The sequence below is a fragment of the Chiloscyllium plagiosum genome, unplaced genomic scaffold (genome assembly GCF_037043375.1).
Source record: "Chiloscyllium plagiosum isolate Xiang-an unplaced genomic scaffold, Cpla_swu_hap1 HiC_scaffold_9, whole genome shotgun sequence".
Taxonomy (NCBI): Eukaryota; Metazoa; Chordata; class Chondrichthyes; order Orectolobiformes; family Hemiscylliidae; genus Chiloscyllium; species Chiloscyllium plagiosum.
This window is the reverse complement of record NW_028270147.1, coordinates 2073874-2100533: the sequence shown is the minus strand read 5'-3', so window position 1 is coordinate 2100533 and position 26660 is coordinate 2073874. Positions and strand designations below refer to the sequence as shown.

Genomic DNA, 26660 nt, shown 5'->3' with positions numbered 1-26660 from the left:
AAACGGACACTGTTATCAACGCAACCCAGACACCAATCCCAGTCAGACATTCAGACAACAAACACAACAAGGATTGCACTGCTAGATGGTGTGCATTGAAGGAGTGCTGCACTGTCAGAGGGTCAGTACTGAGGGAGTGCTGCACTGTCACAGGGTCAGTGCTGAGGGAGTGCTGCACTGTCAGAGGGTCAGTGCTGAGGGAGTGCCGCACTGTCAGAGGGTCAGTGCTGAGGGAGTGCCGCACTGTCACAGGGTCAGTGCTGAGGGAGTGCTGCACTGTCACAGGGTCAGTGCTGAGGGAGTGCTGGACTGTCACAGGGTCAGTGCTGAAGGAGTGCCAGACTGTCAGAGGGTCAGCGCTGAGGGAGTGCTGCACTGTCAGCAGGTCAGTACTGAGGGAGTGCTGCACTGTCAGAGGGTCAGTACTGAGGGAATGCTGCACTGTCACAGGGTCAGTACTGAGGGAGTGCAGCACTGTCAGAGGGTCAGTGCTGAGGGAGTGCTGCACTGTCACAGGGTCAGTGCTGAGGGTATGCCGCACTGTCAGAGGGTCAGTACTGAGGGAGTGCTGCACTGTCACAGGGTCAGTACTGAGGGAGTGCAGCACTGTCAGAGGGTCAGTGCTGAGGGAGTGCTGCACTGTCACAGGGTCAGTACTGAGGGAGTGCAGCACTGTCAGAGGGTCAGTGCTGAGGGAGTGCCGCACTGTCAGAGGGTCAGTGCTGAGGGAGTGCTGTACTGTCACAGGGTCAGTGCTGAGGGAGTGCTGCACTGTCAGAGGGTCAGTGCTGAAGGAGTGCTGCACTGTCGGAGGGTCAGTGCTGAGGGAGTGCTGCACTGTCACAGGGTCAGTGCTGAGGGAGTGCTGCACTGTCACAGGGTCAGTGCTGAGGGAGTGCTGCACTGTCACAGGGTCAGTGCTGAGGGAGTGCCGCACTGTCACAGGGTCAGTACTGAGGGAGTGCTGCACTGTCACAGGGTCAGTACTGAGGGAGTGCTGCACTGTCACAGGGTCAGTGCTGAAGGAGTGCTGCACTGTCAGAGGGTCAGTGCTGAGGGAGTGCCGCACTGTCAGAGGGTCAGTGCTGAGGGAGTGCCGCACTGTCACAGGGTCAGTGCTGAAGGAGTGCTGCACTGTCAGACGGTCAGTGCTGAAGGAGTGCTGCACTGTCAGAGGGTCAGTGCTGAGGGAGTGCTGTAGATTCAGAGTTGTTATATTTTATTCTGAGATGTTGTCTGCTCTCTCAGGTTGATGATAAGAGTTGTATCATGGTTCAAAGTGGAGTGGGGTGATGTCCCGGAGAGTCCTGGCTGAGATTTATCTCTTAAACATCACAGATTATCGCATCATCAACACATTGTTATTTACTGAAAACTCCTTCGTTGGCTGGAAAATGCTGTGTGCCATCATGAGCTGGCCAAAGGTGCTAGTTAAATGCAACTCCTTTGTCTGTGTGTCTCCGAGCTGACCACGGGCTGGGTGTGTTGGAGAATGGAGATGAGCTGCTGTCCCAGTTTCCCCAGAGTAATCTCTCACTCCATATCCCAGTCACTCCTGGCTGCGTCCACGAGCTGGGATACACTCAGCCTTCATTCCAGTTGGTTTTCCCGGGATTGGCCAGCTGAGGGGAGGGATGTGTGTTTTCACAGTAAAGCCTGGATTCTGCTGTTGCTCCCTGCAGCTTCCTGTGTGGGTCCAGGGGCTGGGAGCTGCTCAGAGGGCCCCATGGTCATTGGCAGTGATGAGGAGGGCAGTAAGGGAGAGCAGCAGGTGGGCAAAGCTTGGATCTTGTGGTGACTGTGAGACACAGGCTCCTGCTCCCTTCTTGCAATGGTGTTTCTCACACAACAGCCCTGTGTACGGAGGGTGACACAGACACCTGCCATTGTCCTCACACACACCCCCGTTCTCACATCGGGTCAGGACGTTATCACAAACTCTCGCTGCAAGGAAACAGAGAGCTCAGCTCAATGACAATCTCCCCAAGTCACAGACTGTTTCAATACCCCCCCACTGCCCAGCTCCCATCGACAAACATCCACATCCCCAGAATCCAACAATGGACAGTCGGACATAAAGTATAAAGGGAAGGCCAACGAGGAAGCAAAGGAATAAGGAGCAACAGAAAGGTAAACGATGGAGCGAAATGATCCCAGAATAGAAACTGAAACTGGGATGGAATCCACAACAAGAGCCAATCAGGAGGAGATGGAGCTACTGAGGGTTTCATCGATAAACTCACAGATCTCAGCAGAAATCTCTGAGAAGGAGTTAGTGTTCTCAGTATTCACAGACCGAGGGTGTTGGTGGCTGAGAGATCAAAGGGAGAGACTGAAATAGATATTTAAGAACAAAACGGGGAGATGTCAAACCAAAGTAAACGATTGTCCAAGCCTGGGTCTGATCGATTCGATCCGTGAATTTTAATGGAGTTTGGGAAGAAATGGCAGATATATTCCTTACAGATTTCTAACAGGTTCCTGGGAAAGGGGACAGTGCACAGGAAATGGCAGAGACTGAGGGGGGTTCCTGTATTTCAAAAGGGACAGAGAACAATCCTGGGAATTGTAGATTCATGCAGGAAAATTAAGGAGAGGGAAGCTGAGGGAAAGCTTCCTCAGAGAAATCCCAGAAAAACCTGGAGCAAGAGCAAGAGCTTCCAAAAAAAGAGCAGCTTCCAAAAAGGAAACAAATGCGAGAGGAAGCAGATTAAACTCTCTGAAGAGGAATAGTGAGGGTCGATCAGGGGAATGTGGTCAATGTGGTGTATTTGGACCTTTAAATGACCTTTGAATAGGTGCTGCAGAGTGAGCTCATGGGAAAGGTGAGATTGTGAGGAAAATTGACAAGGAGCAGAATGGACAGGACTCAGTAAGGTGACCAGTAGCAGTGGCTCAGAGAAGCCACTGACCATGGGGCAATGGGTCAAGGTGGAAGATGAAATGTTGACAGAGACTGAGCACAGTCCTGAGCACCGTGCTTTAGGAAGGATGTGAGAGCCTTGGAGAGGGTTCTCTCACTCAACCAGTTACTCTGCTTTCAGACCCTGTGCTGTCTCAGAGACACAAAAGGCAGGATGGAGTGAGGGCAGCACCTGGGAGGATCAGTACTGACCTCGACAGCCCCTGTGCCAGTAATATCCAGGTAAACACTTGTCACATTTGGGCCCTGTCACTCCAGCCTTGCAGTCACAATATCCCGTGTCATTACAGCGTCGGTGTAGAGAGCCATCAGGGTTACACTGACAGTCTGTAGGAACAAGAGAACACACAGACACACTGCACATTGTACCCAGAGATTACTGAGTTAACACATCAACACGAACTCAGCAACACCACTGACTGAGAGTCAGGACAAGGGACAGTCAGACTCTGTGACAAACACACCTCTCCAATCCTTCACAAACTGTTTCAGTGCTGTCCCCACTGAGTGCACACAGCCCGGCTCCCACTGTTCCCATAAGCTGCACAGATTCCCAACGCCAGGAAAAGCAAATATTGGCTTCAATGTCCCAAGATCGAGTTCACCAGCAGACAGGAGAGACCTAACTGTATCAAACCATAGGTCCCACATGGGAAACAGTGAACATTTCTGTCTCCGTGTGAGAAACAGGCAGGAGATGGACTGGAGAGCAGAGGGGGGTGGGGTGGGGTAGGGGGAGTGAGGTTGACAGAGACACCCCAGAACAGAGAGGCTCTGATGGTGAGGAAAGGCTGGACAGGCAGGGGGCTGTTCACTCCTGGACAGACACAGCGGAGGCTCTAACCTGAAAGAGCTCTTTAACATGACGAGGGGGGTTCACTGGAAGATCGACAGAAGATGTTCCACCATCTCCACCCCCTCTCCCCCCCCCTTCCCCACCAACAGTGTTGGGGAGGTCAGACTCAGGGTCATCAATATCAGACAATCCCTCATAAATCCCAACGGGAATTCCAGAGATCCGTCTTCCCACAGAGAGGCAGGGGGAATGTAGGACTCACTCCCAAGAGGGGATTGGGGGGGAAGCAGGACACCAGGGAAAGGCCTGACCAGATCCCTCTGGGGGGTACTCTGGGCAAGGGGGAGTCAGGCCTGGTTTGGGCTGTGGGGGGGTAAGGAGATGGGTGAGGGTCTGGGTGAGGGTCCGGGTGGGGGACCGAGTGGGGGGGCCGGGCGGGGGGTCCGGGCGGGGGTCTGGGCGGGGGTCCGGGCGGGGGGTCCGGGCGGGGGGTCCGGGCGGGGGTCCGGGTGAGGGTCCGGGCGGGGGTCCGGGCGGGGGTCCGGGCGGGGGTCCGGGTGGGGGTCGGGCGGGGGGTCCGGGCGGGGGGTACGGGCGGGGGTCCGGGTGGGGGTCCGGGCGGGGGTCCGGGTGAGGGTCCGGACGGGGGTCCGGGCGGGGGAGAGGGTGGGGGTCCGGGTGGAGGACAGGGCGAGTGTCCGGGCGGGGGTCCGGGCGGGGGTCCGGGTGGGGGTCCGGGCGGGGGTCCGGGTGGGGGTCCGGGCGGGGGGTCCGGGCGGGGGTCCGGGTGGGGGTCCGGGCGGGGGTCCGGGCGGGGGTCCGGGCGGGGAGTCCGGGTGGGGGTCCGGGCGGGGGGTCCGGGCTGGGGTCCGGGTGAGGGTCCGGGCGGGGGTCCGGGCGGGGGTCCGGGCGGGGGTCCGGGCGGGGGTCCGGGTGGGGGTCCGGGTGAGGGTCCAGGCGGGGGGTCCGGGTGGGGGGTCCGGGCGGGGGTCCGGGCGGGGGGTCCGGGCGGGGGTCCGGGCGGGGGGTCCGGGTGGGGGGTCCGGGCGGGGGTCCGGGTGAGGGTCCGGGTGGGGGTCCGGGCGGGGGTCCGGGTGAGGGTCCGGGCGGGGGGTCCGGGCGGGGGTCCGGGCGGGGGTCCGGGCGGGGGGTCCGGGTGGGGGGTCCGGGTGGGGGGTCCGGGCGGGGGTCCGGGTGAGGGTCCGGGCGGGGGTCCGGGCGGGGGTCCGGGTGGGGGTCCGGGCGAGGTCCGGGTGAGGGTCCGGTGAGGGTCCGGGCAGGGGGTCCGGGTGAGGGTCCGGGCGGGGGTCCGGGTGGGGGTCCGGGCGAGGGTCCGGGCGGGGGTCCGGGCGGGGGTCCGGGCGGGGGTCCGGGCAGGGGTCCGGGCGGGGGTCCGTGCGGGGGTCCGGGCGGGGGTCCGGGCGGGGGTCCGGGTGGGGGTCCGGGTGGGGGTCCGGGCAGGGGTCCGGGCGGGGGGTCCGGGCGGGGGGAGAGGGTTGGGGTCCGGGTGTGGGTCTGGGTGAGGGGTCCGGGCGGGGGGTCCGGGCGGGGGGAGAGGGTGGGGGTCCGGGTGAGGGTCCGGGCGGGGGTCCGGGTGGGGGGCCGGGCGGGGGTCCGGGCGGGGGTCTGGGCGGGGGTCCGGGCGGGGGTCCGGGCGGGGGTCCGGGTGGGGGTCTGGGCGGGGGTCCGGGCGGGGGTCCGGGTGGGGGTCCGGGCGGGGGTCCGGGTGGGGGTCTGGGTGGGGGTCCGGGCGGGGGTCCGGGCGGGGGTCTGGGCGGGGGTCCGGGCGGGGGTCCGGGCGGGGGTCCGGGTGGGGGTCTGGGCGGGGGTCCGGGCGGGGGTCCGGGTGGGGGTCCGGGCGGGGGGAGAGGGTGTGGGTCTGGGTGAGGGGTCTGGGCGGGGGTCCGGGCGGGGGTCCGGGCGGGGGGTCCGGGCGGGGGTCCGGGCGGGGGTCCGGTGAGGGTCTGGGCGGGGGTCCGGGCGGGGGTCCGGGCGTGGGTCCGGGTGAGGGTCCGGGCGGGGGTCCGGGCGGGGGTCCAGGCGAGGGGAGAGGGTGGGGGTCCGGGTGGAGGACCGGGCGAGGGTCCGGGCGGGGGTCCGGGTGGGGGTCCGGGTGGGGGTCCGGGCGGGTGTCCGGGCGGGGGTCCGGGTGGGGGTCCGGGCGGGGGTCCGGGCGGGGGGTCCGGGTGGGGGTCCGGGCGGGTGTCCGGGCGGGGGTCCGGGTGGGGGTCCGGGCGGGGGTCCGGGCGGGGGTCCGGGCGGGGGGAGAGGGTGGGGGTCCGGGCCGGGGTCCGGGTGGGGGTCCGGGCGGGTGTCCGGGCGGGGGTCCGGGTGGGGGTCCGGGCGGGTGTCCGGGCGGGGGTCCGGGTGGGGGTCCGGGCGGGTGTCCGGGCGGGGGTCCGGGTGGGGGTCCGGGCGGGTGTCCGGGCGGGGGTCCGGATGGGGGTCCGGGCGGGTGTCCGGGCGGGGGTCCGGGCGGGGGTCCGGGCGGGGGTCTGGGTGGGGGTCCGGGCGGGGGTCCGGGCGGGGGTCTGGGCGGGGGTCCGGGCGGGGGTCCGGGCGGGGGTCCGGGTGGGGGTCTGGGCGGGGGTCCGGGCGGGGGTCCGGGTGGGGGTCCGGGCGGGGGGAGAGGGTGTGGGTCTGGGTGAGGGGTCTGGGCGGGGGTCCGGGCGGGGGTCCGGGCGGGGGGTCCGGGCGGGGGTCCGGGCGGGGGTCCGGTGAGGGTCTGGGCGGGGGTCCGGGCGGGGGTCCGGGCGTGGGTCCGGGTGAGGGTCCGGGCGGGGGTCCGGGCGGGGGTCCAGGCGAGGGGAGAGGGTGGGGGTCCGGGTGGAGGACCGGGCGAGGGTCCGGGCGGGGGTCCGGGTGGGGGTCCGGGTGGGGGTCCGGGCGGGTGTCCGGGCGGGGGTCCGGGTGGGGGTCCGGGCGGGGGTCCGGGCGGGGGGTCCGGGTGGGGGTCCGGGCGGGTGTCCGGGCGGGGGTCCGGGTGGGGGTCCGGGCGGGGGTCCGGGCGGGGGTCCGGGCGGGGGTCCGGGCGGGGGGAGAGGGTGGGGGTCCGGGCCGGGGTCCGGGTGGGGGTCCGGGCGGGTGTCCGGGCGGGGGTCCGGGTGGGGGTCCGGGCGGGTGTCCGGGCGGGGGTCCGGGTGGGGGTCCGGGCGGGTGTCCGGGCGGGGGTCCGGGTGGGGGTCCGGGCGGGTGTCCGGGCGGGGGTCCGGGTGGGGGTCCGGGCGGGTGTCCGGGTGGGGGTCCGGGCGGGGGTCCGGGCGGGGGGAGAGGGTGGGGGTCCGGGCAGGGGGAGAGGGTGGGGGTCCGGGCGGGGGTCCGGGCGGGAGTCCGGGCGGGGGGAGAGGGTGGGGGTCCGGGTGGGGGTCCGGGCGGGGGTCCGGGTGGGGGTCCGGGCGGGGGTCCGGGCGGGGGGTCCGGGTGGGGGTCCGGGCGGGGGTCTGGGCGGGGGGAGAGGGTGGGGGTCCGGGCGGGGGGAGAGGGTGGGGGTCCGGGCGGGAGTCCGGGCGTGGGGAGAGGGTGGGGGTCCGGGTGGGGGTCCGGGCGGGGGTCCGGGCGGGGGTCCGGGTGGGGGTCCGGGCGGGGGTCCGGGTGAGGGTCCGGGTGGGGGTCCGGGTGAGGGTCCGGGCGGGGGTCCGGGCGGGGGTCCGGGCGGGGGTCCGGGTGGGGGTCCGGGTGAGGGTCCGGGCGGGGGTCCGGGCGGGGGTCCGGGTGGGGGGTCCGGGTGAGGGTCCGGGCGGGGGTCCGGGCGGGGGGTCTGGGCGGGGGGTCTGGGCGGGGGGTCCGGGTGAGGGTCCGGGCGGGGGTCCGGGTGGGGGTCCGGGCGGGGATCCGGTGAGGGTCCGGGCGGGGGTCCGGGCGGGGGTCCGGGCGGGGGTCCGGGTGGGGGTCCGGGTGGGGGTCCGGGTGAGGGTCCGGGCGGGGAGTCCGGGCGGGGGTCCGGGCGGGGGTCCGGGCGGGGGTCCGGGCGGGGGTCCGGGCGGGGGTCTGGGTGGGGGTCCGGGCGGGGGGTCCGGGCGGGGGTCCGGGCGGGGGTCCGGGCGGGGGTCCGGGTGGGGGTCCGGGCGGGGGTCCGGGCGGGGGGTCCGGGCGGGGGTCCGGGCGGGGGTCCGGGCGGGGGTCCGGGCGGGGGTCCGGGCGGGGGTCCGGGTGAGGGTCCGGGCGGGGGTCCGGGCGGGGGGTCCGGGTGGGGGTCCGGGCGGGGGTCCGGGCGGGGGGTCCGGGCGGGGGTCCGGGCGGGGGTCCGGGTGGGGGTCCGGGTGGGGGTCCGGGCGGGGGGTCCGGGTGGGGGTCCGGGCGGGGGGTCCGGGCGGGGGTCCGGGCGGGGGTCCGGGTGAGGGTCCGGGCGGGGAGTCCGGGCGGGGGTCCGGGCGGGGGTCCGGGTGGGGGTCCGGGCGAGGGTCCGGGCGGGGGTCCAGGCGGGGGGAGAGGGTGGGGGTGTGGGTGGGGGTCCGGGCGGGGGTCTGGGCGGGGGTCCGGGCGGGGGTTCGGGTGGGGGGAGAGGGCGGGGGGTCCGGGCGGGGGTCCGGGTGAGGGTCCGGGCGGGGGGAGAGGGTGGGGGTGTGGGTGGGGGTCCGGGCGGGGGTCTGGGCGGGGGTCCGGGCGGGGGTCCGGGTGGGGGGAGAGGGTGGGGGTCCGGGCGGGGGTCCGGGCGGGGGGTCCGGGCGGGGGTCTGGGCGGGGGTCCGGGCGGGGGTCCGGGCGGGGGGTCCGGGCGGGGGTCCGGGCGGGGGTCCGGGCGGGGGGTCCGGGCGGGGGTCCGGGCGGGGGTCCGGGCTGTGGTCCGGGCGGGGGTCCGGTGCAGCCCGGAGCAGGCACTGACCTAAGCAGACGTTGTGGTGGTGGAGCTGAGCTGACGGGTTCCGATGGTAACCCGAGCGGCACTGATGGCACTGTCGCCCCCGGGTGCGGTGGGTACAGCTCACACAGACAGCAGCACGGAACAGCAGCAAGTAACTGCACCGCTTCGAGTGTCCGAAACATTGACACGGTGGGGGGAAGAGAGAGGGAGAGGGTGGGGGGAGAGAGGGAGAGGGTGGGGAGAGAGAGGGTGAGGAGGGAGAGAGAGGGTGGGGAGAGAGGGGGTGGGGAGAAAGGGAGAGGGTGGGGAGAGAGAGGGTGGGGGAGAGAGGGGGAGAAGGAGGAAGCAGAGAGGGAAGGGGAGAGAGAGGAATAAGGGAGAGATAGAGGAGGACCTTTAGAGCAGGAGAGAGAAAGAGGGAGAGAAAGAAGGTGTGAAGGAGTGAACGGGGGCGACAGGGAGGTGAGGGAGAGACAGGAGAGTGTGAGGGTGAGAGAGATGGAGAAGCTTGTGAGTGAAGAGGGACGGGGATGTGAGGGAGGTGGGTGTGAGTGAGGGGGGTGTGAGTGAGTGATGGGGAGGGGTGGTGTGGGGGAGGGGGGTGTGAGTGAAGGGGGTGTGAGTGAGTGATGGGGAGGGGTGTGTGGGGGAGGGGGCCATGAGTGAGGGGGGTGTGAGTGAGTGATGGGGAGGGGGGCGTGAGTGAGAGGGGTGTGAGTGAAGGGGGTGTGAGTGAGTGATGGGGACGGGGTGTGAGGGAGGGGAGTGTGAGTGAGTGATGGGGAGGGGGGCGTGAGTGAGAGGGGTGTGAGTGAAGGGGGTGTGAGTGAGTGATGGGGACGGGGTTGTGAGTGAGGGAGGTGTGAGTGAGTGATTGGGAGGGGTGTGTGAGTGAGGGGGGTGTGAGTGAGGGGCGTGTGAGTGAGGGGGTGTGAGTGAGTGATGGGGAGGGGGTGTGAGTGAGGGGGGTGTGAGTGAGTGATGGGGAGGGGGTGTGAGTGAGGGGGTGTGAGTGAGGGGGGTGTGAGTGAGTGATGGGGAGGGGTGGGAGTGAGGGGGTGTGAGTGAGGGGGGTGTGAGTGAGTGATGGGGAGGGGTGTTAGTGAGGGGGGTGAGAGTGAGTGATTGGGAGGGGGTGTGTGAGTGAGGGGGGTGTGAGTGAGTGATGGGGAGGGGGTGTGAGTGAGGGGGTGTGTGAGTGAGTGATGGGGAGGGGTGAGAGTGAGGGGGGTGTGAGTGAGTGATGGGGAGGGGGGTGTGAGTGAGTGATGGGGAGGGGATGTGAGTGAGGGGGTGTGAGTGAGTGATGGGGAGGGGGTGTGAGTGAGGGGGGTGTGAGTGAGTGATGGGGGATGGGGGAGTAGGGGGGGGGATGGGGGGGGGGTGTGAGTGAGGGGGGTGTGAGTGAGTGATGGGGAGGGGGGTGTGAGTGAGGGGGGGTGTGAGTGAGGGGGTGTGAGTGAGGGGGGTGTGAGTGAGGGAGGTGTGAGTGAGTGATGGGGAGGGGGTGTGAGTGAGGGGGGTGTGAGTGAGGGGGGTGTGATTGAGGGGGGGTGTGAGTGAGTGATGGGGAGGGGGCTGTGAGTGAGGGGAGTGTGAGTGAGTGATGGGGAGGGGGTGTGAGTGAGGGGGGTTGAGTGAGTGATGGGGAGGGGATGTGAGTGAGGGGGGGTGTGAGTGAGTGATGGGGAGGGGGTGTGAGTGAGGGGGGTTGAGTGAGTGATGGGGAGGGGGCTGTGAGTGAGGGGAGTGTGAGTGAGTGATGGGGAGGGGGTGTGAGTGAGGGGGGTTGAGTGAGTGATGGGGAGGGGGTGTGAGGGAGTGATGGGGAGGGGGCTGTGAGTGAGGGGCGTGAGGGTGAGTGATGGGGAGGGGGTGTGAGTGAGTGATGGGAAGGGGGTTGAGTGAGTGATGGGGAGGGAGTGTGAGTGAAGGGGGTGTGAGTGAGTGATCGGGAGGGGGGTGTGAGAGAGTGATGGGGAGGGGGTGTGAGTGAGGGGGGTGTGAGTGAGTGATGGGGAGGGGGTGTGAGTGAAGGGGGTGTGAGTGAGTGATCGGGAGGGGGGTGTGAGAGAGTGATGGGGAGGGGGTGTGAGTGAGGGGGGGTGTGAGTGAGTGATGGGGAGGGGGTGTGAGTGAGGGGGGGTGTGAGTGAGTGATGGGGAGGGGGTGTGAGTGAAGGGGGGTGTGAGTGAGTGATCGGGAGGGGGGTGTGAGTGAGGGGGGTGTGAGTGAGTGATGGGGTGGGGGGTGTGAATGAGGGGGTGTGAGTGAGTGATGGGGTGGGTGTGTGAGTGAGGGGGGGTGTGAGTGAGGGGGGTGTGAGTGAGTGATGGGGTGGGTGTGTGAGTGAGAGGGGTGTGAGTGAGGGGGGTGTGAGTGAGTGATGGGGAGGGGGTGTGAGTGAGTGATGGGGAGGGGGGTGTGAGTGAGGGAGTGTGAGTGAGGGGGGTGGGAGTGAGTGATGGGGAGGGGGTGTGAGTGAGGGGAGTGTGAGTGAGGGATGGGGAGGGTTGTGAGTGAGTGATGGGGAGGGGGTGTGAGTGAGGGGGTGTGAGTGAGTGATGGGGAGGGGGCTGTGAGTGAGGGGAGTGTGAGTGAGTGATGGGGTGGGGGTGTGTGAGGGGGGGTGTGAGTGAGGGGGGTGTGAGTGAGGGGGTGTGAGTGAGTGCTGGGGAGGGGGGTGTGAGTGAGTGATGGGGAGGGGGTGTGAGTGAGTGATGGGGAGGGAGTGTGAGTGAGGGGGGTGTGAGTGAGTGATGGGGTGGGGGTGTGAGTGAGGGGGGTGTGAGTGAGTGATGGGGAGGGGGTGTGAGTGAGGGGGGTGTGAGTGAGTGATGGGGAGGGGGTGTGAGTGAGGGGGGGTGTGAGTGAGTGATGGGGAGGGGGGTGTGAGTGAGGGGGGGTGTGAGTGAGTGATGGGGTGGGGGTGTGAGTGAGGGGGGTGTGAGTGAGTGATGGGGAGGGGGTGTGAGTGAGGGGGGTGTGAGTGAGTGATGGGGTGGGGGGTGTGTGAGGGGGGTGTGGATGAGTGATGGGGAGGGGTGTGAGTGAGGGGGGTGTGAGTGAGTGATGGGGGAGGGGATGTGAGTGAGGGGGGTGCGAGTGAGGGGTGTGTGAGTGAGTGATGGGGAGGGGGGTGTGAGTGAGTGATGGAGAGGGGGGTGTGAGTGAGTGATAGGGAGGGGGGTGTGAATGATGGGGTGTGAGTGAGTGATGGGGAGGGGGGTGTGAGTGAGGGGGGTGTGAGTGAGGGGGGTGTGAGTGAGTGATGAGGAGGCGGTGTGAGTGAGGGGAGTGTGAGTGAGGGGGGTGTGAGTGAGTGATGGGGAGGGGGTGTTAGTGAGGGGGGTGTGAGTGAGGGGGGTGTGAGTGAGTGATGGGGAGGGGGTTGAGTGAGAGGGGTGTGAGTGAGTGATGGGGAGGGGGGTTTGAGTCAGTGGGGTGTGAGTGTGAGGGGGGTGTGAGTGAGTGATGAGGAGGGGGTGTGAGTGAGGGGGGTGTGAGTGAGGGGGGTGTGATTGAGTGATGGGGAGGGGGTGTGGAGTGAGGGGGGTGTGAGTGAGGGGGGTGTGAGTGAGTGATGAGGAGGGGGTGTGAGTGAGAGGAGTGTGAGTGAGGGGGGTGTGAGTGAGTGAGGGGAGGGGGTGTTAGTGAGGGGGGTGTGAGTGAGGGGGGTGTGAGTGAGGGGGGTGTGAGTGAGTGGTGGGGAGGGGGTGTGAGTGAGGGGGGTGTGAGTGAGTGTGGGGAGGGGGTGTGAGTGAGGGGGGTGTGAGTGAGTGATGGGAGGGATGTGAGTGAGGGGGGTGTGAGTGAGTGATGGGAGTGGTGTGAGTGAGGGGGGTGTGAGTGAGTGATGGGGGGTGTGAGTGAGTGATGGGGAGGGGGGGTGTGAGTGAGGGGGGTGTGAGTGAGTGATGGGGAGGGGTGTGAGTGAGGGGGGTGTGAGTGAGTGATGGGGTGGGGTGTGAGTGAGGGGGGTGTGTGTGAGTGATGGGGGGTGTGAGTGGTGATGGGGGGGAGTGTGAGTGAGGGGGTGTGAGTGAGTGATGGGGGAGGGGGGGTGTGGGTGAGGGGGGTGTGAGTGAGGTGATGGGGAGGGGGGTGTGAGTGAGGGGGGTTTGAGTGAGTGGGGTGTGAGTGAGGAGGGTGTGAGTGAGTGATGAGGAGGGGGTGTGAGTGAGGGGGGTGTGATTGAGTGATGGGGGAGGGGGTGTGAGTGAGGGGGTGTGAGTGAGGGGGGTGTGTGTGGTGATGAGGAGGGGGTGTGAGTGGGGACTTTGTGGTGAGGGGGGTGTGAGTGAGGGGGGTGTGAGTGAGGGGGTGTGAGTGAGGGGCGTGTGAGTGAGTGTGGGGAGGGGTGTGAGTGAGGGGGGTGTGAGTGAGTGATGGGGAGGGTGTGTGAGTGAGGGGGGGTGTGGTGAGGGGGGTGTGAGTGAGGGGGGTGTGAGTGTGTGATGGGGAGGGTGTGTGAGTGAGGGGGGTGTGTGTGTGAGGGGGTGTGAGTGAGTGATGGGGAGGGGGTGTGGTGAGGGGGGTGTGAGTGAGTGATGGGGAGGGGGTGTGAATGAGGGGGTGTGAGTGAGTGATGGGGAGGGGGTGTGAGTGAGGTGTGGGGTGTGTGAGTGAGTGATGGGGGAGGGGGGGTTTAGTGAGGGGGGTGTGAGTGAGTGATGGGGAGGGGGTGTGAGTGAGGGGGGGGTGAATGAGTGATGGGGAGGGGGTGTGAGTGAGTCATGGGGAGGGGGTGTGAGTGAGGGGGAGTGAGTGAGTGATGGGGAGGGGTTGTGAATGAGGGGGTGTGAGTGGGGGTCCGGGCGGGGGTCCGGGCGGGGGTCTGGGCGGGGGTCCGGGCGGGGGTCCGGGCGGGGGTCCGGGTGGGGGTCTGGGCGGGGGTCCGGGCGGGGGTCCGGGTGGGGGTCCGGGCGGGGGGAGAGGGTGTGGGGTCTGGGTGAGGGGTCTGGGCGGGGGTCCGGGCGGGGGTCCGGGCGGGGGTCCGGGCGGGGGTCCGGGCGGGGGTCCGGTGAGGGTCTGGGCGGGGGTCCGGGCGGGGGTCCGGGCGTGGGTCCGGGTGAGGGTCCGGGCGGGGGTCCGGGCGGGGGTCCAGGCGAGGGGAGAGGGTGGGGGTCCGGGTGGAGGACCGGGCGAGGGTCCGGGCGGGGGTCCGGGTGGGGGTCCGGGTGGGGGTCCGGGCGGGTGTCCGGGCGGGGGTCCGGGTGGGGGTCCGGGCGGGGGTCCGGGCGGGGGGTCCGGGTGGAGGTCCGGGCGCGTGTCCGGGCGGGGGTCCGGGTGGGGGTCCGGGCGGGGGTCCGGGCGGGGGTCCGGGCGGGGGGTCCGGGCGGGGGGAGAGGGTGGGGGTCCGGGCCGGGGTCCGGGTGGGGGTCCGGGCGGGTGTCCGGGCGGGGGGTCCGGGTGGGGGTCCGGGCGGGTGTCCGGGCGGGGGGTCCGGGTGGGGGTCCGGGCGGGTGTCCGGGCGGGGGTCCGGGTGGGGGTCCGGCGGGGTGTCCGGGCGGGGGTCCGGGTGGGGGTCCGGGCGGGTGTCCGGGTGGGGGGTCGGGCGGGGGTCCGGGCGGGGGGAGAGGGTGGGGGTCCGGGCAGGGGGGAGAGGGTGGGGGTCCGGGCGGGGGTCCGGGCGGGAGTCCGGGCGGGGGGAGAGGGTGGGGGTCCGGTGGGGGTCCGGGCGGGGGTCCGGGTGGGGGGTCCGGGCGGGGGTCCGGGCGGGGGGTCCGGGTGGGGGTCCGGGCGGGGGTCTGGGCGGGGGGAGAGGGTGGGGGTCCGGGCGGGGGGAGAGGGTGGGGGTCCGGGCGGGAGTCCGGGCGTGGGGAGAGGGTGGGGGTCCGGGTGGGGGTCCGGGCGGGGGGTCCGGGCGGGGGTCCGGGTGGGGGTCCGGGCGGGGGTCCGGGTGAGGGTCCGGGTGGGGGTCCGGGTGAGGGTCCGGGCGGGGGTCCGGGGCGGGGGTCCGGGCGGGGGTCCGGGTGGGGGTCCGGGTGAGGGTCCGGGCGGGGGTCCGGGCGGGGGGTCCGGGTGGGGGGTGGGTGAGGGTCCGGGCGGGGGTCCGGGCGGGGGGTCTGGGCGGGGGGTCTGGGCGGGGGGTCCGGGTGAGGGTCCGGGCGGGGATCCGGTGAGGGTCCGGGCGGGGGTCCGGGCGGGGGTCCGGGCGGGGGGTCCGGGCGGGGATCCGGTGAGGGTCCGGGCGGGGGTCCGGGCGGGGGTCCGGGCGGGGGTCCGGGTGGGGGTCCGGGTGGGGGTCCGGGTGAGGGTCCGGGCGGGGAGTCCGGGCGGGGGTCCGGGCGGGGGTCCGGGCGGGGGTCCGGGCGGGGGTCCGGGCGGGGGTCTGGGTGGGGGTCCGGGCGGGGGGTCCGGGCGGGGGGTCCGGGCGGGGGTCCGGGCGGGGGTCCGGGTGGGGGTCCGGGCGGGGGGTCCGGGCGGGGGGTCCGGGCGGGGGTCCGGGCGGGGGTCCGGGCGGGGGTCCGGGCGGGGGTCCGGGTGAGGGTCCGGGCGGGGGTCCGGGCGGGGGGTCCGGGTGGGGGTCCGGGCGGGGGTCCGGGCGGGGGCTCCGGGCGGGGGTCCGGGCGGGGGTCCGGGTGGGGGTCCGGGTGGGGGTCCGGGCGGGGGGTCCGGGTGGGGGTCCGGGCGGGGGGTCCGGGCGGGGGTCCGGGCGGGGTCCGGGTGAGGGTCCGGGCGGGGAGTCCGGGCGGGGGTCCGGGCGGGGGTCCGGGTGGGGGTCCGGGCGAGGGTCCGGGGCGGGGGTCCAGGCGGGGGGAGAGGGTGGGGGTGTGGGTGGGGGTCCGGGCGGGGGTCTGGGCGGGGGTCCGGGCGGGGGTTCGGGTGGGGGGAGAGGGCGGGGGTCCGGGCGGGGGTCCGGGTGAGGGTCCGGGCGGGGGGAGAGGGTGGGGGTGTGGGTGGGGGTCCGGGCGGGGGTCTGGGCGGGGGTCCGGGCGGGGGTCCGGGTGGGGGGAGAGGGTGGGGGTCCGGGCGGGGGTCCGGGCGGGGGGTCCGGGCGGGGGTCTGGGCGGGGGGTCCGGGCGGGGGGTCCGGGCGGGGGGTCCGGGCGGGGGTCCGGGCGGGGGTCCGGGCGGGGGGTCCGGGCGGGGGGTCCGGGCGGGGGTCCGGGCTGTGGTCCGGGCGGGGGTCCGGTCCGGTGCAGCCCGGAGCAGGCACTGACCTAAGCAGACGTTGTGGTGGTGGAGCTGAGCTGACGGGTTCCGATGGTAACCCGAGCGGCACTGATGGCACTGTCGCCCCCGGGTGCGGTGGGTACAGCTCACACAGACAGCAGCACGGAACAGCAGCAAGTAACTGCACCGCTTCGAGTGTCCGAAACATTGACACGGGGCTTGGAAGGAAAAGACAGACAGGGTAGCCGCAGGGAGGGGGGGGGGGGAAGAGAGAGGGAGAGGGTGGGGGGAGAGAGGGAGAGGGTGGGGAGAGAGAGGGTGAGGAGGGAGAGAGAGGGTGGGGAGAGAGGGGGTGGGGAGAAAGGGAGAGGGTGGGGAGAGAGAGGGTGGGGAGAGAGGGGGGAGAAGGAGGAAGGCAGAGAGGGAAGGGGAGAGAGAGGAATAAGGGAGAGATAGAGGAGGACCTTTAGAGCAGGAGAGAGAAAGAGGGAGAGAAAGAAGGTGTGAAGGAAGTGAACGGGGCGACAGGGAGTGAGGGAGAGACAGGAGAGTGTGAGGGTGAGAGAGATGGAGAAGCTTGTGAGTGAAGAGGGACGGGGGATGTGAGGGAGGTGGGTGTGAGTGAGGGGGGTGTGAGTGAGTGATGGGGAGGGGGTGTGGGGGAGGGGGGGTGTGAGTGAAGGGGGTGTGAGTGAGTGATGGGGAGGGGTGTGTGGGGGAGGGGGCCATGAGTGAGGGGGGTGTGAGTGAGTGATGGGGAGGGGGGCGTGAGTGAGAGGGGTGTGAGTGAAGGGGGTGTGAGTGAGTGATGGGGACGGGGTGTGAGGGAGGGGAGTGTGAGTGAGTGATTGGGAGGGGTGTGAGTGAGGGGGGTGTGAGTGAGGGGCGTGTGAGTGAGGGGGTGTGAGTGAGTGATGGGGAGGGGGTGTGAGTGAGGGGGGTGTGAGTGAGTGATGGGGAGGGGGTGTGAGTGAGGGGGGTGTGAGTGAGGGGGGTGTGAGTGAGTGATGGGGAGGGGGGTGGGAGTGAGGGGGTGTGAGTGAGGGGGGTGTGAGTGAGTGATGGGGGAGGGGTGTTAGTGAGGGGGGTGAGAGTGAGTGATTGGGAGGGGGGTGTGAGTGAGGGGGGTGTGAGTGAGTGATGGGGAGGGGGGTGTGAGTGAGGGGGGTGTGAGTGAGTGATGGGGAGGGGGTGAGAGTGAGGGGGGTGTGAGTGAGTGATGGGGAGGGGGGTGTGAGTGAGTGATGGGGAGGGGATGTGAGTGAGGGGGTGTGAGTGAGTGATGGGGAGGGGGTGTGAGTGAGGGGGGTGTGAGTGAGTGATGGGGAGGGGGATGTGAGTGAGGGGGGTGTGAGTGAGTGATGGGGAGGGGGTGTGAGTGAGGGGGGTGTGAGTGAGGGGGGTGTGAGTGAGGGGGGGTGTAGTGAGGGAGGTGTGAGTGAGTGATGGGGAGGGGGTGTGAGTGAGGGGGGTGTGAGTGAGGGGGGTGTGATTGAGGGGGGTGTGAGTGAGTGATGGGGAGGGGGCTGTGAGTGAGGGGAGTGTGAGTGAGTGATGGGGAGGGGGGTGTGAGTGAGGGGGGTTGAGTGAGTGATGGGGAGGGGATGTGAGTGAGGGGGGTGTGAGTGAGTGATGGGGAGGGGGTGTGAGTGAGGGGGGGTTGAGTGAGTGATGGGGAGGGGGCTGTGAGTGAGGGGAGTGTGAGTGAGTGATGGGGAGGGGGTGTGAGTGAGGGGGGTTGAGTGAGTGATGGGGAGGGGTGTGAGTGAGTGATGGGGAGGGGGCTGTGAGTGAGGGGGGTGAGGGTGAGTGATGGGGAGGGGGTGTGAGTGAGTGATGGGAAGGGGGTTGAGTGAGTGATGGGGAGGGAGTGTGAGTGAAGGGGGTGTGAGTGAGTGATCGGGAGGGGGGTGTGAGAGAGTGATGGGGAGGGGGTGTGAGTGAGGGGGGTGTGAGTGAGTGATGGGGAGGGGGTGTGAGTGAAGGGGGGTGTGAGTGAGTGATCGGGAGGGGGGGTGTGAGAGAGTGATGGGGAGGGGGGTGTGAGTGAGGGGGGTGTGAGTGAGTGATGGGGAGGGGGTGTGAGTGAGGGGGGGTGTGAGTGAGTGATGGGGAGGGGTGTGAGTGAAGGGGGTGTGAGTGAGTGATCGGGAGGGGGGTGTGAGTGAGGGGGGTGTGAGTGAGTGATGGGGTGGGGGGTGTGAATGAGGGGGGGTGTGAGTGAGTGATGGGGTGGGTGTGTGAGTGAGGGGGGTGTGAGTGAGGGGGGTGTGAGTGAGTGATGGGGTGGGTGTGTGAGTGAGAGGGGTGTGAGTGAGGGGGGTGTGAGTGAGTGATGGGGAGGGGGTGTGAGTGAGTGATGGGGAGGGGGGTGTGAGTGAGGGAGTGTGAGTGAGGGGGGTGGGAGTGAGTGATGGGGAGGGGGGTGTGAGTGAGGGGAGTGTGAGTGAGGGATGGGGAGGGTTGTGAGTGAGTGATGGGGAGGGGGTGTGAGTGAGGGGGTGTGAGTGAGTGATGGGGAGGGGCTGTGAGTGAGGGAGTGTGAGTGAGTGATGGGGTGGGGGTGTGTGAGGGGGGTGTGAGTGAGGGGGGTGTGAGTGAGGGGGTGTGAGTGAGTGCTGGGGAGGGGGGTGTGAGTGAGTGATGGGGAGGGGGTGTGAGTGAGTGATGGGGAGGGAGTGTGAGTGAGGGGGGTGTGAGTGAGTGATGGGGAGGGGGTGTGAGTGAGGGGGGTGTGAGTGAGTGATGGGGAGGGGGTGTGAGTGAGGGGGGTGTGAGTGAGTGATGGGGAGGGGGTGTGAGTGAGGGGGTGTGAGTGAGTGATGGGGTGGGGGTGTGAGTGAGGGGGGGTGTGAGTGAGTGATGGGGAGGGGGTGTGAGTGAGGGGGGTGTGAGTGAGTGATGGGGGTGGGGGTGTGTGAGGGGGGTGTGGATGAGTGATGGGGAGGGGTGTGAGTGAGGGGGTGTGAGTGAGTGATGGGGAGGGGGATGTGAGTGAGGGGGGTGCGAGTGAGGGTGTGTGAGTGAGTGATGGGGAGGGGGGTGTGAGTGAGTGATGGAGAGGGGGGTGTGAGGTGAGTGATAGGGAGGGGGGTGTGAATGATGGGGTGTGAGTGAGTGATGGGGAGGGGGGTGTGAGTGAGGGGGGTGTGAGTGAGGGGGGTGTGAGTGAGTGATGAGGAGGCGGTGTGAGTGAGGGGAGTGTGAGTGAGGGGGGTGTGAGTGAGTGATGGGGAGGGGGTGTTAGTGAGGGGGGTGTGAGTGAGGGGGGTGTGAGTGAGTGATGGGGAGGGGGTTGAGTGAGAGGGGTGTGAGTGAGTGATGGGGAGGGGGTTTGAGTCAGTGGGGTGTGAGTGAGGGGGTGTGAGTGAGTGATGAGGAGGGGGTGTGAGTGAGGGGGGTGTGAGTGAGGGGGGTGTGATTGAGTGATGGGGAGGGGGTGTGAGTGAGGGGGGTGTGAGTGAGGGGGGTGTGAGTGAGTGATGAGGAGGGGGTGTGAGTGAGAGGAGTGTGAGTGAGGGGGGTGTGAGTGAGTGAGGGGAGGGGGTGTTAGTGAGGGGGGTGTGAGTGAGGGGGGTGTGAGTGAGGGGGGGTGTGAGTGAGTGGTGGGGAGGGGGTGTGAGTGAGGGGGGTGTGAGTGAGTGGTGGGGAGGGGGTGTGAGTGAGGGGGGTGTGAGTGAGTGATGGGGAGGGATGTGAGTGAGGGGGGTGTGAGTGAGTGATGGGGAGTGGTGTGAGTGAGGGGGGTGTGAGTGAGTGATGGGGGGTGTGAGTGAGTGATGGGGGAGGGGGGTGTGAGTGAGGGGGGTGTGAGTGAGTGATGGGGAGGGGTGTGAGTGAGGGGGGTGTGAGTGAGTGATGGGGAGGGGGTGTGAGTGAGGGGGGTGTGAGTGAGTGATGGGGGGTGTGAGTGAGTGATGGGGAGGGAGTGTGAGTGAGGGGGTGTGAGTGAGTGATGGGGAGGGGGGTGTGAGTGAGGGGGGTGTGAGTGAGTGATGGGGAGGGGGTGTGAGTGAGGGGGGGTTTGAGTGAGTGGGGTGTGAGTGAGGAGGGTGTGAGTGAGTGATGAGGAGGGGGTGTGAGTGAGGGGGGTGTGATTGAGTGATGGGGAGGGGGTGTGAGTGAGGGGGTGTGAGTGAGGGGGGTGTGAGTGAGTGATGAGGAGGGGGTGTGAGTGAGGGGACTTTGTGAGTGAGGGGGGTGTGAGTGAGGGGGGTGTGAGTGAGGGGGGTGTGAGTGAGGGGCGTGTGAGTGAGTGATGGGGAGGGGTGTGAGTGAGGGGGGTGTGAGTGAGTGATGGGGAGGGTGTGTGAGTGAGGGGGGTGTGAGTGAGGGGGGTGTGAGTGAGGGGGGTGTGAGTGAGTGATGGGGAGGGTGTGTGAGTGAGGGGGGGTGTGAGTGAGGGGGGTGTGAGTGAGTGATGGGGAGGGGGTGTGAGTGAGGGGGGTGTGAGTGAGTGATGGGGAGGGGTTGTGAATGAGGGGGTGTGAGTGAGTGATGGGGAGGGGGTGTGAGTGAGTGATGGGGGGGTGTGAGTGAGTGATGGGGAGGGGGTTTAGTGAGGGGGGTGTGAGTGAGTGATGGGGAGGGGGTGTGAGTGAGGGGGGGGTGAATGAGTGATGGGGAGGGGGCGTGTGAGTGAGTCATGGGGAGGGGGTGTGAGTGAGGGGGAGTGAGTGAGTGATGGGGAGGGGTTGTGAATGAGGGGGTGTGAGTGAGTGATGGGGAGGGGGGTGTGAGTGAGGGTGGTGTGAGTGAGTGATGGGGAGGGGGGTGTGAGTGAGGGGAGTGTGAGTGAGTGATGGGGGAGGGGGTGGTGAGTGAGGGGGGTGTGAGTGAGGGGGGTGTGAGTGAGTGATGGGGAGGGGGGGTGTGAGTGAGGGGGGGTGTGAGTGGTGGGGTGTGAGTGAGTGATGGGAGGGGGTTGTGAGTGAGGGGGGTGTGAGTGAGGGGGGTGTGAGTGAGTGATGGGAGGAGGAAGGGGGTGGGTGGGGGGGTCGGGGGGGAGGGTGGGTGTGGGTTGGGGTGGGGGAGGAGGGGGGGGGTGGGGTGGGGGGGCGGGGGGGCTGGAGGTGGGGGGGTGGGGGTGAGGGGGTGGGGGTGGGGGGGGGTGTCGTGAGGGGGGTGGGTGAGTGATGGGGAGGGGGTTTAGTGAGGGGGGGTGTGAGTGAGTGATGGGGAGGAGTGTGAGTGAGGGTGGTGTGAGTGAGTGGTGGGGAGGGGGTGTGAGTGAGGGGGTGTGAGTGAGTGATGGGGAGGGGGGTGTGAGTGAGGGGGGTGTGAGTGAAGGGGGTGTGAGTGAGTGATGAGGAGGGGGTGTGAGTGAGGGGAGTGTGAGTGAGGGGGGTGTGAGTGAGGGGGGTGTGAGTGAGTGATGGGGAGGGGGGTGTTAGTGAGGGGGGTGTGAGTGAGGGGGGGTGTGAGTGAGGGGGGTGTGAGTGAGGGGGGTGTGAGTGAGTGATGGGGAGGGGGTGTGAGTGAGGGGGGTGTGAGTGAGTGATGGGGAGGGGTGTGAGTGAGGGGGGGTGCGAGTGAGTGATGGGGAGGGGGTTTAGTGAGGGGGGTGTGAGTGAGTGATGGGGAGGGGGTGTGAGTGAGGGGGGGTGAGTGAGTGATGGGGAGGGGGTGTGAGTGAGGGGGTTGTGAGTGAGTGATCGGGAGGGGGTTTAGTGAGGGGGTGTGAGTGAGTGATGGGGAGGGGGTGTGAGTGAGGGTGTTGTGAGTGAGTGATGGGGAGGGGGTTAGTGAGGGGGGTGTGAGTGAGTGATGGGGAGGGGGTGTGTGAGTGAGGGGATGTGAGTGAGTGATGGGGAGGGGGGTGTGAGTGAGGGTGGTGTGAGTGAGTGATGGGGAGGGGGGTGTGAGTGAGGGGGGTGTGAGTGAGTGATGGGGAGGGGGGGTGTGAGTGAGGGGGGTGTGAGTGAGTGATGGGGAGGGGGTGTGAGTGAGGGGGGGGTGTGAGTGAGTGATGGGGAGGGGGTGTGAGTGAGGGGGTGTGAGTGAGGGGGGTGTGAGTGAGTGATGGGGAGGGGGTGGAGTGAGGGGGTGTGAGTGAGGGGGGTGTGAGTGAGTGATGGGGAGGGGTGTTAGTGAGGGGGGGGTGAGAGTGAGTGATTGGGGAGGGGTGTGAGTGAGGGGGGGTGTGAGTGAGTGATGGGGGAGGGGGGTGTGAGTGAGGGGGGTGTGAGTGAGTGATGGGGAGGGGGTGTGAGTGAGGGGGGTGTGAGTGAGTGATGGGGAGGGGGTGAGAGTGAGGGGGGTGTGAGTGAGTGATGGGGAGGGGGGTGTGAGTGAGTGATGGGGAGGGGATGTGAGTGAGGGGGTGTGAGTGAGTGATGGGGAGGGGGTGTGAGTGAGGGGGGTGTGAGTGAGTGATGGGGAGGGGATGTGAGTGAGGGGGGTGTGAGTGAGTGATGGGGAGGGGGTGTGAGTGAGGGGGGTGTGAGTGAGGGGGGTGTGAGTGAGGGGGGTGTGAGTGAGGGAGGTGTGAGTGAGTGATGGGGAGGGGGTGGTGAGTGAGGGGGGTGTGAGTGAGGGGGGTGTGATTGAGGGGGGTGTGAGTGAGTGATGGGGAGGGGGCTGTGAGTGAGGGGAGTGTGAGTGAGTGATGGGGAGGGGGTGTGAGTGAGGGGGGTTGAGTGAGTGATGGGGAGGGATGTGAGTGAGGGGGGTGTGAGTGAGTGATGGGGAGGGGGTGTGAGTGAGGGGGGTTGAGTGAGTGATGGGAGGGGGCTGTGAGTGAGGGGAGTGTGAGTGAGTGATGGGGAGGGGGTGTGAGTGAGGGGGGTTGAGTGAGTGATGGGGAGGGGTGTGAGTGAGTGATGGGGAGGGGCTGTGAGTGAGGGGGGGTGAGGGTGAGTGATGAGGAGGGGGTGTGAGTGAGGGGAGTGTGAGTGAGGGGGGTGTGAGTGAGGGGGGTGTGAGTGAGTGATGGGGAGGGGGTGTTAGTGAGGGGGGTGTGAGTGAGGGGGGTGTGTGAGTGAGGGGGGTGTGAGTGAGGGGGGTGTGAGTGAGTGATGGGGAGGGGTGTGAGTGAGGGGGGGTGTGAGTGAGTGATGGGGAGGGGTGTGAGTGAGGGGGGTGCGAGTGAGTGATGGGGAGGGGGTTTAGTGAGGGGGGTGTGAGTGAGTGATGGGGAGGAGTGTGAGTGAGGGGGGGGGTGAGTGAGTGATGGGGAGGGGGTGTGAGTGAGGGGGTTGTGAGTGAGTGATCGGGAGGGGGGTTTAGTGAGGGGGTGTGAGTGAGTGATGGGGAGGGGGTGTGAGTGAGGGTGTTGTGAGTGAGTGATGGGGAGGGGGTTTAGTGAGGGGGGTGTGAGTGAGTGATGGGGAGGAGTGTGAGTGAGGGTGGTGTGAGTGAGTGGTGGGGAGGGGTTGAGTGAGAGGGGGTGTGAGTGAGTGATGGGGAGGGGGTTGTGAGTGAGGGGGGTGTGAGTGAGTGATGGGGAGGGGGTGTGAGTGAGTGATGGGGGGTGTGAGTGAGTGATGGGGAGGGGTGTGTGAGTGAGGGGATGTGAGTGAGTGATGGGGAGGGGGGGTGTGAGTGAGGGTGGTGTGAGTGAGTGATGGGGAGGGGGGTGTGAGTGAGGGGGTGTGAGTGAGTGATGGGGAGGGGGTGGAGTGAGGGGGTGTGAGTGAGGGGGGTGTGAGTGAGTGATGGGGAGGGGTGTTAGTGAGGGGGGTGAGAGTGAGTGATTGGGAGGGGTGTGAGTGAGGGGGGTGTGAGTGAGTGATGGGGAGGGGGGTGTGAGTGAGGGGGGTGTGAGTGAGTGATGGGGAGGGGGTGTGAGTGAGGGGGGTGTGAGTGAGTGATGGGGAGGGGGTGAGAGTGAGGGGGGGTGTGAGTGAGTGATGGGGGAGGGGGGGTGTGAGTGAGTGATGGGGAGGGGATGTGAGTGAGGGGGTGTGAGTGAGTGATGGGGAGGGGGTGTGAGTGAGGGGGGTGTGAGTGAGTGATGGGGAGGGGATGTGAGTGAGGGGGGTGTGAGTGAGTGATGGGGAGGGGGTGTGAGTGAGGGGGTGTGAGTGAGGGGGTGTGAGTGAGGGGGGGTGTGAGTGAGGGAGGTGTGAGTGAGTGATGGGGAGGGGGTGTGAGTGAGGGGGGTGTGAGTGAGGGGGGTGTGATTGAGGGGGGTGTGAGTGAGTGATGGGGAGGGGGCTGTGAGTGAGGGAGTGTGAGTGAGTGATGGGGGAGGGGGTGTGAGTGAGGGGGGTTGAGTGAGTGATGGGGAGGGGATGTGAGTGAGGGGGGTGTGAGTGAGTGATGGGGAGGGGGTGTGAGTGAGGGGGGTTGAGTGAGTGATGGGGAGGGGGCTGTGAGTGAGGGGAGTGTGAGTGAGTGATGGGGAGGGGGTGTGAGTGAGGGGGGGTTGAGTGAGTGATGGGGAGGGGTGTGAGTGAGTGATGGGGAGGGGGCTGTGAGTGAGGGGGGTGAGGGTGAGTGATGGGGAGGGGGTGTGAGTGAGTGATGGGGAGGGGGGTTGAGTGAGTGATGGGGAGGGAGTGTGAGTGAGGGGGGTGTGAGTGAGTGATTGGGAGGGGGTGTGAGTGAAGGGGGTGTGAGTGAGTGATCGGGAGGGGGGGTGTGAGAGAGTGATGGGGAGGGGGTGTGAGTGAGGGGGGTGTGAGTGAGTGATGGGGAGGGGGTGTGAGTGAAGGGGGTGTGAGTGAGTGATCGGGAGGGGGGTGTGAGAGAGTGATGGGGAGGGGGGGTGTGAGGTGAGGGGGGTGTGAGTGAGTGATGGGGAGGGGGTGTGAGTGAGGGGGGGTGTGAGTGAGTGATGGGGAGGGGGTGTGAGTGAAGGGGGTGTGAGTGAGTGATCGGGAGGGGGGTGTGAGTGAGGGGGGTGTGAGTGAGTGATGGGGTGGGGGGTGTGAATGAGGGGGGTGTGAGTGAGTGATGGGGTGGGTGTGTGAGTGAGGGGGGTGTGAGTGAGGGGGGTGTGAGTGAGTGATGGGGTGGGTGTGTGAGTGAGGGGGGTGTGAGTGAGGGGGGTGTGAGTGAGTGATGGGGAGGGGGGGTGTGAGTGAGGGGGGGTGTGAGTGAGTGATGGGGAGGGGGTGTGAGTGAGTGATGGGGAGGGGGGTGTGAGTGAGGGCGTGTGAGTGAGGGGGGTGGGAGTGAGTGATGGGGAGGGGTGTGAGTGAGGGGAGTGAGTGAGGGATGGGGAGGGTTGTGAGTGAGTGATGGGAGGGGGTGTGAGTGAGGGGGTGTGAGTGAGTGATGGGGAGGGGGCTGTGAGTGAGGGAGTGTGAGTGAGTGATGGGGTGGGGGTGTGTGAGGGGGGTGTGAGTGAGGGGGGTGTGAGTGAGGGGGTGTGAGTGAGTGATGGGGAGGGGGTGTGAGTGAGTGATGGGGAGGGAGTGTGAGTGAGTGATGGGGAGGGAGTGTGAGTGAGGGGGGTGTGAGTGAGTGATGGGGTGGGGGTGTGAGTGAGGGGGGTGTGAGTGAGTGATGGGGAGGGGGTGTGAGTGAGGGGGGGTGTGAGTGAGTGATGGGGAGGGGGTGTGAGTGAGGGGGGTGTGAGTGAGTGATGGGGAGGGGGTGTGAGTGAGGGGGTGTGAGTGAGTGATGGGGTGGGGGTGTGAGTGAGGGGGGTGTGAGTGAGTGATGGGGAGGGGGTGTGAGTGAGGGGGGTGTGAGTGAGTGATGGGGTGGGGGTGTGTGAGGGGGTGTGGATGAGTGATGGGGAGGGGTGTGAGTGAGGGGGGGGTGTGAGTGAGTGATGGGGAGGGGGATGTGAGTGAGGGGGGTGCGAGTGAGGGGTGTGTGAGTGAGTGATGGGGGAGGGGGGTGTGAGTGAGTGATGGAGAGGGGGGTGTGAGTGAGTGATAGGGAGGGGGGTGTGAATGATGGGTGGTGTGAGTGAGTGATGGGGAGGGGGGTGTGAGTGAGGGGGGTGTGAGTGAGGGGGGTGTGAGTGAGTGATGAGGAGGCGGTGAGTGAGTGAGGGGAGTGTGAGGTGAGGGGGGGTGTGAGTGAGTGATGGGGAGGGGGTGTTAGTGAGGGGGGTGTGAGTGAGGGGGGTGTGAGTGAGTGATGGGGAGGGGGGTTGAGTGAGAGGGGTGTGAGTGAGTGATGGGGAGGGGGTGGTGTGAGTGAGGGGGGTGTGAGTGAGGGGGGTGTGAGTGAGTGATGGGGAGGGGGTGTGAGTGAGGGGGGTGTGAGTGAGGGGGGGTGTGAGTGAGTGATGAGGAGGGGGTGTGAGTGAGAGGAGTGTGAGTGAGGGGGGTGTGAGTGAGTGATGGGGAGGGGGTGTTAGTGAGGGGGGTGTGAGTGAGGGGGGTGTGAGTGAGGGGGGTGTGAGTGAGTGGTGGGGAGGGGGTGTGAGTGAGGGGGGTGTGAGTGAGTGGTGGGGAGGGGGTGTGAGTGAGGGGGGTGTGAGTGAGTGATGGGGAGGGGTGTGAGTGAGGGGGGTGTGAGTGAGTGATGGGGAGTGGTGTGAGTGAGGGGGGGGTGTGAGTGAGTGATGGGGGGTGTGAGTGAGTGATGGGGAGGGGGGTGTGAGTGAGGGGTGTGTGAGTGAGGGGGGTGTGAGTGAGTGATGAGGAGGGGGTGTGAGTGAGAGGAGTGTGAGTGAGGGGGGGTGAGTGAGTGATGGGGAGGGGGTGTTAGTGAGGGGGTGTGAGTGAGGGGGGTGTGAGTGAGGGGGGGATGTGAGTGAGTGGTGGGGAGGGGGTGTGAGTGAGGGGGGTGTGAGTGAGTGGTGGGGAGGGGGTGTGAGTGAGGGGGGTGTGAGTGAGTGATGGGGAGGGGGTGTGAGTGAGGGGGGTGTGAGTGAGTGATGGGGAGTGGTGTGAGTGAGGGGGGGTGTGAGTGAGTGATGGGGGGTGTGAGTGAGTGATGGGGGAGGGGGGGTGTGAGTGAGGGGGGTGTGAGTGAGTGATGGGGAGGGGGTGTGAGTGAGGGGGGGTGAGTGAGTGATGGGGGAGGGGTGTGAGTGAGGGGGGTGTGAGTGAGTGAGGGGGGTGTGAGTGAGTGATGGGGAGGGAGTGTGAGTGAGGGGTGTGAGTGAGTGATGGGG

General features: G+C 67.4%; 1 protein-coding gene across 3 annotated transcripts in view; it reads right to left on the bottom strand.

The window, feature by feature from the left end:
* Window positions 1–1005: 1005 nt before the first annotated feature.
* LOC148149074 (netrin-G1-like) overlaps window positions 1006–26660 on the bottom strand; it is a 170471-nt gene continuing 144816 nt past the window's right edge. For 2 of the 3 annotated variants that reach the window (XM_087990337.1, XM_087990336.1), the window contains 2 exons: window positions 3116–3250; window positions 1006–1944 (listed from right to left, as the gene is read on the bottom strand). In XM_087990337.1, the coding sequence (XP_087846463.1) occupies window positions 1715–1944; window positions 3116–3250 (365 nt within the window). In that variant the 3' untranslated portion in view covers window positions 1006–1714. Of the gene's footprint in view, window positions 1945–3115; window positions 3251–15684; window positions 15856–26660 lie in introns of all 3 variants that reach the window. The other variant, XM_087990338.1, reaches the window with a different exon arrangement.